General features: G+C 42.6%; 1 protein-coding gene across 2 annotated transcripts in view; it reads right to left on the bottom strand.

Moving 5' to 3' along the window:
* Window positions 1-392: 392 nt before the first annotated feature.
* arhgap20 (Rho GTPase activating protein 20) overlaps window positions 393-10,402 on the bottom strand; it is a 56,693-nt gene continuing 46,683 nt past the window's right edge. For both annotated transcript variants that reach the window (XM_032529479.1, XM_032529481.1), the window contains exons 14-15: window positions 4,254-4,368; window positions 393-2,690 (exon numbers count right to left, since the gene is read on the bottom strand). In XM_032529479.1, coding sequence (XP_032385370.1) covers window positions 1,030-2,690; window positions 4,254-4,368 — 1,776 coding nt within the window. In that variant the 3' untranslated portion in view covers window positions 393-1,029. The remainder of the gene's footprint in view (window positions 2,691-4,253; window positions 4,369-10,402) is intronic.

The raw sequence follows: 10,402 nt of genomic DNA, 5'->3' as shown, positions 1-10,402 counted from the left end.
ACTGTATGCTGGCACTTCAGCAAACATCCCAGGTGTTTGGATAGAGCTACAACCATGTTCAGAGTATTGGTAAATAGTCACAGCAGTCTCATCACGATTAGTATCCCCCCAAAAAAAACTGGTGTCCTTGATTTGTTTCTTATACACAAGAAAACTGCAATGGGCATGATGTGTGCAACAAAATCGGAACTGTCCTGCAGATTTAGTCAAAACTTTAATACAATCTGACATGTTTGGCTATTAAAAATGGATTATAAAAATGTGGCATGTCCTTGGTTTCCCATCAGTCTTTATGGTTCTAAAAAATGTTTTTTCCTTTCACAAATTTCTAGAGAATGAAAATAGGCTTCTTTGTCCTTTCTGTTAATTACTAAAGAACTCTTCTTCCATCATTTGTTTTTCGTTTCTGAAAAATCATTGAAACATTATCAAAAGGCAAACAAGGACACACTGCCAGAGAAAAATATCTCTCAGAGGAATCAGATTTTGGCATCAAGAACTGTAACTGTGAACTGTTTTGACATCAGCTTTAATCCTTGTTGAGGGTTCCAGATGACCAATTACACTTCTCTGTTATTAATTCTCAGAATCAAGTATCACTACTTAATAAATAATTATTTGAGAATCCCAACTGCAGGGTTAAAGAGCAATGTCATGGTCAAATACATAAAAGAGCTTTTAAACTTAAAATATTGTGGATTATAACCAACTCTGAATCAACAAACCTTTCAATCTACTTTTTGCCAGACATCTGTGATAGTTCCATGTTGGACGAGGATCAGAATATATTTTAACAGGTGGAATGTAGAAGCTGTACCTTTTAAACTCTTAAAACCGTTAAAACCTTAGACATCCTGTACCATAACAGAAAGCTGCAACACCTTTTTGTATTCGGAGGACTATGGCTGCCAGAAGAAAAACACTGTATATGAGGGAATATTATCACATTAACAATGAAGACAGGCATTTACATATACATATCAGATACAAATCAGTCTCTCAACCAGTTTGTCTGTACACAGTTGTTATTTACACGTATGACTCTTCTGCAAAAAAAAGTTGGTCAAAGTCGTCAACTTGTGGGTCACTGCACTGCCTGCTCTGCCATTCCCTCTTCCCCTGCACAATAGCCAGCGCCACCTCTTGACTCCTCCGCAGGCAGACATCTGCATCCTCCTGACCCTGGGAGGAAAAGTAGTCTCTTACAGCTCGGGTGGCGGAGGGAGAAAGGCAAAAGCGTGGTTTAGGGTGGTGGGCGTGGTTGGGCTCCACCTCTGACACTCTCAGGCCGCCATCTTGTGGCTGACCTTCAGAAGGGCGAGGTCTGTCCAGGGTGAGGCTGGAGAAGGGGATAGAGTTCGCAGTGACCTTGGAAGGTTCTGATGCTCTGCGGGGAAGAGTTCTCCGCCCATTGTGTCCCTCCATGGCTGGAGTCAGCGAGTGGGACTTTTGTCTCTTGAGGACCAGAGTCGTGGCGTTCTGGCCATAGAAAACACCCTGTGGGGGCTGCACACACTCATTTCTAGCCAGCCTCTGTGTGAGCTCACTTCCTGTTTGTGGTTTGGGGCTGTTAGGGGAGGCCGGGACCGGGGGTCTGTGGGTGCGTGTCTGGGTGTTGAGGTGCCTCAGCTCTCTGACCGTCAGAGGTTTCTCTGTCCCCCTGTAGAAAGGAGAGCGGCTGTGCTGCAGCTGCAGCAGAGCCTGCTGGTAGGACGGAGGGCTACTGGATCTCTGTTGGCAGTTTTGGTTCGTCACCATGGCCTCAGAGTAGCCATTACTGGTTGGGTGGTTTCCCACAGGCAAGTCGTCCTCTGAGTGACCATTATCAGCCTGCTTTAAAGACAGGCGGCGGCCCTTCTTGAGCCACGTGTTAGGGTGGAGACCATGAGGGTGAGGGGGGGTTTCACTGGTCCGATGGGCCTGGGTGGGCTGTGGCCAATGAGGTGGGGCTTCCCTCTGAGGGGGGGAGTCCCTGGGGGACAGAGGAGCAGGCCCAGCCAATGAAATCGCTCCATTGGTGGGGTAGTCAGTAGAGTACTGTGAAAAGGCGGAGTCTAAAGAGCTGAGGGAGGAGCCTGTGGGCGAGGTTGCAGGTGAAGACAGACTGGAACAACTGGCATCCAGTCGCAACGGAGGCGGAGGGGCGTGCTTCATTTTCCTCCGCCCGCCATTCTGGACTTTGGCTCCCCCCTTCTCACACCTATCCTCTTCCTCCTCCTTCAGCTGCATCCCGCTCAACCCATGCTCCAGAAACACCTCGTCCACCTCCCTCTCCCCCTCCATGGCGGCATCATAGCTCGCCTTCCTTACTTGTAGGTGGTGGTTATCGGCGTGAACCGTCACTGTGCCCAAGGGCGGTGTGCTTGCCACGGCTAATGCAGGCTCTGAACTCCTCCTCAGCCTCCTGGGACCCTGTGACAGGCCGTTGGCCTGGTGGGTGCGAGGCTGTCGGACTGCAGGGCTGAACCTCCTGGGTCTGGCCAGCGGGGGGAGCTGCAGAATGAGGTCTGTCTCAGGGTCGAGATCAGGGTCACAATCACTGAGGGTGATGACGGAGTCACGGCTGCGGCTGTCGGGCTTGTCCTTGTTACGAAGGGGCAGCTGCTCCTGGAAGGGAGACTCAGGGTCGTCGTTCAGCTCATTCTCCAGACTGTCGTAGGACGAATCGTTCATCTGGAAGGACGACACATCTGTGAAGAGAGATGGAAAGGAGAGAGCGATGGATGAAGAAGATGAAGCAATGAAGTGCTTCGACTAAACCAGTGGTAAACTGTGGAATCATCAAGAAAGGTGAACCCATACATACACAGAAAATCACAATAATCTAGAAAACAAAATACACAGTCCTACTTTACCATTACATGTCAAATTATACAGCTTTAGCAGACATCTCCTTTCATGCAAGTATACTGCAATTTAGGGCATTTCTACCTAGTAGCAACCAAAATTAGCAATCCAAGTTGAGGCAGAACCAAGCTTACTTTATTTACACATCAACCTACTAAAAAAATGCAGTTAAATCTGTGACTATGTCTCCCAGATTCTGCTACTCTCTCCTGATAGAAAGGTTATTTACAAAGTAAAAAAATAAGTAAGTGAGAGAGAAACTAAGCATTATGAGGCCTGAAAACAACAAACACGACGATTCAAAACTGGAAACGAGGAGAACAGAGGACAAAGCGCCGTCCTGCTGTGAGCTCCTTCACCTCTGGGTGTTATTTAAAGCGTCCGGGAAGAAAGATACTTTATGAATGAGGAGATTCAATGCTGCGTTAATCAGCACCTGTGACCCTGTCAATCACTGCGGGTTGATCTGCTGGCCCCAATCAACAGGCCTAGGTCATTTAACCACACACACACACACACACACACACACACACACACACACACACACACACACACACACACACGTGCAGAGACACACACACACACACACGTGCAGAGACACACGCACACACACACACAGACACACACACACACACACACACACACACACACACACACACACACACACACACACACACACACACACACACACACACACACACACACACACACACACACACTAGTCTAATCAGCCTCCAACCACCTTGTAACAATAGTTCGGGGTGTAACACACTGGAGCATTGACAGTTAAGCACTTTCAGAGAGGGAGCTGTTGTTTAGTCGCACACTTTGCTCAAGACTCTAAACTTGATCGTGACCCTCATAAAGAACAACATATGTGTAGTCTAAATTTGACTTAATTTCTTCTTCTCCTTTACTTCTTAAACAGATATTTTCAACATCAGTGAAAAGTACAATTGTTTTTTTGATCTGACCAAAATGAAAAAGGTGTTTAATTTGAAGGTGACAAGAAGATATTATGTCTGCACGTAGTTTTATACACTTAGACTTAGTTGTGCACTTTTATTACATGCATTATGACTAAAAACTAAAGGAAGAAGAACTGCATTTTAAGGAATCGGTTCTTCTATTTTGAGTGTTGTCCTTGTTATGTACAATCTAACATTTCTAATTTATGCTCGTGACATTGTACGGCTTTTAAAAATCAAATCTCCAAGTTAAAATGATTTTTGTTTTTTGTTGCTTTAGTTTGAAAACAACAAAAGCTTCTGGTCATGTCCTTCATAACCTTTCATACACACATGTAACAGAGACGGGTCAGAAATATGACTGACCTGGCCTCCATCTTTAACATAATTCTGTGGGATTTTATCATCCCCTCTCTTGTGCTGACTCTCACTTCTTACCTGATCCGTGGTCACTGCTGCTGCTCTTCTGGCTGAAGCTTCTGAACAGCGAGGTGACGTCTTCTCCCAGGACGCTGCTGCAGCTCTCTATGAGGAGGCGAATGAGCTCACACACCTGCATGGAGAAACGCCACCTGGTTATAGAGTGAACACGTTGACATTTCTCTGCTTTTGCTGCAGCTGCTGACTATTTATTTTCAGTGTTATAAAGTTGGCTGGAAGGTGTAATTCTGTCACTGTCTATGCAGAGCTTCATTTACTGAAGCAGTGACTCAGGAGAAACAGACAAAGTTTAGCAGTAATTCAGCAAAACATGCAGTTTCCAAGTATCTGTTTCCAAAAGCATGTTGAGTAAACTCACAAAAAATGGAAATCAATATATTCACACTGCAGGGTGAAACTAGTATGTGGTCTCCTGTAATGTAGCTACTTCCTGCTTTGTTTTGTGAAAGTCTTGACCTAAATGACTGTGTAATATCAGCTCCAAACAGCTGTCCATAGTTGTGTTTTTGTGTCCCATATTATCATTCTGAGAAGAGTCAGTGTTTGTTTGCGCTGAGGAAGATCTTCGCAGTATTTTCATTCCACACAGACCAAGAAAGCATCAAACTATTCCTTCCTGGTTCTGGATAATGTCCTGATAAAAATATGTATATGACATCATGTATTGGCTTTGATTATTATTTGCTAAAATGTTTGTTAAAATGACCAAGACAGAGAAATGTTGGAGTTTTTCAGAGCAGCTTTTGATGTCTCCTATATACAGTGTATATATATATATATATATATATATATATATATATATATATATATATATACTGTATAAATAATATATGTCAGATATATGCATATTAATATATTTGTCATATATTTGGAAAATATGCCATAGAGCGAATTACACATTTTGTGAATGGTTGGCTCTTTTCTTTAACAGGAAGTTGGTTTGAGTGAAGTTTTGAAAAATGCAGACTGTCTGTGTTTCAAAGGCATTATCAGCCCAGTTGCAATCTGTCTTCCAACAAGTCCATTTCTTGGCTGAAAACACCACCTTTTAAACTAATCAGACACAACTTACTAAACACATATGACGTGCTGTGACACAAACAGTCACCAGGGCCACTCAGAGACGCTGGAGTCATGTCCTCCCCAACTTGTGGAAAGTTTCCACTGAAATCTGTCTGTTGTGTTTTTAAATTAGTTGTTTTTCCTGCCGTTGCTGGGTTCCTGCAACACTTTTTCGGGCCTTGCTGTGTTTGTTTGTTGGGCCAGATGTTGTCTGTTCATACATCTTACTGTATGGTGTCCATATGCGTTGTATGACTCAATGTTCAGAAGAAGAGTCTGTCTGGTTACAGCGCACAACCCGGCTACTTTGTAAAGTGCTTTATGTCTATTAACAAGTTATAAAAGTCTTAAAGCAAGCAATATAATCGGAAAAGAGGGTGAGATAGTATAACCTGTTCCCACTAAAACGTTTTTTTTTTTTTTTATTTCAAGAATCAAGTGTCATTTTTCTCTTTTCTAGGAACAAACTATCAACAAGTTCATACATATTAAAAACAGGTTGAAGTTTTTTCAGCACACTGTGATTTCTTCTCGTGTGTTTGAAGAAAAAAAAAACTTTCAGAGCCTGATATTAGACCAAATTTTGGATTAAAATATGAATAAAACAGAACAGATGATGGGAGATAAAAGCTGTTACAAAACGTAATGAGTTCCACGGTAGTTTCATTCTTGCAATCAGGCACAGTCAGAAGAATACCTCACAGCTGTTACCAGAGAGCAAATATAACATTAACATCCTGGTTTTATGTCCTCTGTTTGTACACTACCCCTCTAGAGGCCACATGTGTTAATGACTGCTGTATGAAAGTCCGGAGGTCCCTCATACTTGAGATTGCTGTATTTACTGTCTCAGCTCTTCAATCCCTAGTTTCCCCATTGCCAGGCCCTCCTCCACGGCACTGTGGAAGAGGGCCTGGCTAGTCCACACAACATTCCATGATGGCAGAAAAACATGCTCTGGTTCATCAGCATTTCTTTAAACCAATCACAATTGTCATGGGAGGCGCTAAGCGGGAGACAGAGCCACGGTACAGCTGGAAAATAGCCTCTTGAAGGAACTTGTTTAGGTGGAACATGTGTACGTCCAAAAGTTGTTTTAGTTGTGTGAGAGAAAACTCAGACTGGACAGATAGTCTAGGTAAGTGTCTGGATTTGGCCGACGCTACTTAAGTCTGCAGGTAGTTAATCTACAGTTGCTGAGTCGTTGTATCTGCACACCTTTCTACATCATTTCCACTATCTGCCTTCATAAACTACTGGAAAAAAACACTGGAATGTCAGTGATTGGCTTCCCGGAGGGTGAACGTACCCTAAGGTAGATATTTATTTACCTTCAGATACTGTTGCTACTGTGACATCTGTCTGCTACTCTATCAGTGACATTCCACTGTGTCATTCCTGAAGAACAGCACATCCTCTGACATCCGTTTTTACTGTTAACTGGTACTGTGAGAATGTGTTTATTAACCAATGCATGAGATGAGCTCTTGTGACACATACAGCAGAAATGTATTGTCAAATGTAATGTCAAACTATGTTAAAGCCTTCAGTACAGAAATTCAGGGCTTGGATAATGGGCCTATGAAAATTAGCATACGCTTCACGTTTTTTTGACGCTCTGGTTAACAATTTGGTGTCATTGTTCAATGTGTAGAGTAGGGTTAGGTTAAGGCAACAAAACTACTTGGTTAGTTTTAGGAAAATATGGTTTGGGTTAGATTAAGTAAGGTTATGACTTAACTTACATACGTGATGTTAGTTAAGTGCGTTACATATTGTATAAATAGGTTGACTTTTGGTTTCACACGAGACATGGACAGCGGTCTCCTGGGTGAAAGTCTTACCCACCCCGACCTCTTTTGTACTTTGTCGCTCTTTATAATATGCCAACGGGTGCCTACTGTGACGGTAACAGACGCTGGGGGGCCACAGGTTTGGGAGTGAACATTTGTTGATTAGATAACATGCTTACTGCACAACTAATGATATCTCTCTCTGAAATAGAAGCCTTTTTACCTCTTCCTTTCCTTGTTCTCTCTAATGTTTGATGCCACCACTTTCATTCTGTCCGCTCCTCCTATCTCTTTAGTTTCCATTTCTACTTCCCTCTCTTGATTTTTTAAGATCTGCTCTCTCTTTCAGTTAGCCTCCTGCCCCTCCTTCCATCACTCATCTAGCATTCCTCTTTGTCACTCAGAAAGGTGCTGCTACGTGATACAGAGCAGTTACTAAACGCCTGTGGGCATCCAGGAGACATTCACCTATCCATCATCTTATAGATAAAAAAACAATTTGTCTACAGTATGAAGGCAAGTTGAGAGTGGACTTTCTATGACTGCCACAGTATAAAATACCTTTGCAGGATAGATGGAGAACATACTGTACACTATCTGCACATGTGTATGAGTGTGTTGTGTGTGTGTGTGTGTGTGTGTGTGTGTGTGTGTGTGGTGTGTGTGTGTGTGTGTGTGTGTGTGTGTGTGTGTATGTGTGTGTGTGTGTGTTCATTAACAAATGCCACAGCTGTGTTAGTGGGTCATTTCTAAGTATTTCGGAGGTCAACAGTCAACACATACAGTCCAATCAGCATGCTGCAAAGAAAAGTCTAAAAAAGAAGGAAAAGCTGCCTGTGTCACTTTCCTGTTTTCTTTCCTCTACTGTAATGTGGAAAGGTCGCTGTATTTCAAAAACATAACAAAGCGGAAGAAAGTAAAAGTTTGGTCAACCATGCCAAGATCAAGAGAAAAACAATTTTTTTTGAATGATTTGTTTCTCTGTTTACATCTAAGTGATACTCAAATTAAAGCTGTATTTATCTTCTAAGCAGCTACATTTAGCCAAAAACATTTAAATCATGTGCTGCATGAAAGAAGGAGGGAAACAGAGACTAAACTGAATTGGGTAAAACTGAGAGTTCACGTGTCTCCAGACAAGGTTGGAAACTAGCCATTACACAGCCCGAAGCCCACGCTAGTTTGAATTTCCCCCCAGCTCCGACCGCAAGAGGGAAATGTCGAAATCTCACTTTGTTATTTTTTAAAAGTCTTTTCCCAGAAAAAGGCCGCCTGCACACACAAACAAGCAGTGAGAGAGAAGGAAAGTGTTATCAGGGGAGTTTGTGTGTAGGAGACATTTAAGCATTTGTGTGTGTGTGTGTGTGTGTGTGTGTGTGTGTGTGTGTGTGTGTGTGTGTGTGTGGTGTGTGTGTGTGTGTGAGAGAAAGAGAGGGGTGTTTCAGCAAGAGATTTTTCCGCTAAAACACACACACTTGGCCTCAGGATTCTGTAGGAAATTCTTTGCATGTTTTCTCAATGAACCTCAACCACCACACACACACACACACACACACACACACACACACACACACACACACACACACACACACACACACACACACACCACACACACACACACACACACATACACACACACACACACACACACATACCCAGGGTGAAGTCACAGGGCCTGATCCAGAACAGAGATTGAGCGAGGCCTTAGAAAGGTGTAATAAGGACCCATGGATAAGCAAACCAGCCACCCACAGAGATTGTATGTAACTCAAAACTGTAACTTTCCAAATAGACCACAATTCAAAAAGCTTTGTATGTCTTGTATTAAGTGACTACATGTGCTCTGGTGGGCGGGGGGGGGGCTTCCACTGTGGGGTCTGGCTGCAGCCACTGCTGTGGAATTAACTTATTTTAGGTTAGCCTCAATGGCCAAGATAGAGTGAAGCATCGTTGCTTCACTTTTGAGTAAACTTTAGATTCACAAAAATACAATAAAGAGACAGTTTATCGCCAGAAAAAAGATTGCTACTATTTCAACTCCCAGTAGCCTACACTGATTTCTGATTTTGCTGGCAGGTGCCTGTTATTATCAAATATCAAGGCATCTTTAGGCATATTTCTGGTCACCAATTCTGCAGATTTTCAGATAAAAACGTAAGTCAAAGATTATTGTAAAATAGATAAAATCAAAGCTAAATGCATGGCTAGACCATTGTAATTTGGGTGAACTAACCCTTTAATGGTGACCCCCATCACATAAGTGGTAAACTAGCTTGACATATAGTAGTAGTAGTAATAGAAGTAAGTCAGCATTAAACTGAGAATCTTTTCTCTTATCTGTCAAGTCTGTGATGTGTAAGAATGTTGTTATTTTAGCTCATGAGAGATCATAGCGATGACATGTCAACGTGACTGAGTGCGTGTGTTAGAATGGTTGAATGTGTGTGTGTGTGTGTGTCTGTGTGTGTGTGTGTGTGTGTGTGTGTGTTACAGCTTTGTGTTAATGGGTGAGCTCCTGCTCGGAGGTCACTCACTGCTGCAGGGAAATGGGTTTCAGGCTGAGATTGTGTGTGCATGTGAACATGCACGTGCACACACGGTACTTGTGTGAGTGGAATCTCAATTTCTTACTTGTCTGTCAAACTCTGTCTGTCTGCTCACACAGGTTTCACACACAACAGCAGCACGTACACACTCATGCTGAGTTATTATTCTACTGAAATGTAAAATTCCTCAGGGTTTGCATGCTGTCTAAGCAAGCCTCTCTGACATACACACCCCTGTAGCAGCTCAGTGTATTCAAAATATTTTGCAATTTAACATTTTTGGGATGTACACTTTTCCTTTTTCTTTTCTTGCAAGAGTTACAGTAGATGAAAAGCTTGATACCACTCTCGTGTCTCTACGTTTAATATGTTGTTTAGCGTAGCTTAGCAAAAAGACTGGAAACAGAGGGTAAAAGCTAGTCTGGCTCTGTCCAAGGTAACCAAATCTGCCTGCCAGCATCCTTAAAGCTCACTTATTTTCATGAAAAAAAGTATGAAATCTTTTTGTGGTTTTACAAGGAGTCATGTGTGGGACTATTCTCTCCATAAAGGATTAATTATTTCAGTAATTTTTCAAGCAAAAATGCCAATTATTCTCTTGTTTCAGCTTCTCAAATATCAGCATTTGCTGCTTTTGCTTCTTTGTCAAATATAACAGTAAACTGAATATAATTTTAGATTCTGGACTGTGGAAGCCAATTGAACACACCACATGGGATCCAAAGGTTTTGAGGGCCATTTTTCA

The sequence above is a fragment of the Etheostoma spectabile genome, chromosome 11, assembly GCF_008692095.1.
Source record: "Etheostoma spectabile isolate EspeVRDwgs_2016 chromosome 11, UIUC_Espe_1.0, whole genome shotgun sequence".
Lineage (NCBI taxonomy): Eukaryota > Metazoa > Chordata > Actinopteri > Perciformes > Percidae > Etheostoma > Etheostoma spectabile.
Note: the sequence above shows the minus strand (reverse complement) of the source record. Positions and strands in the feature narration are given on the sequence as shown.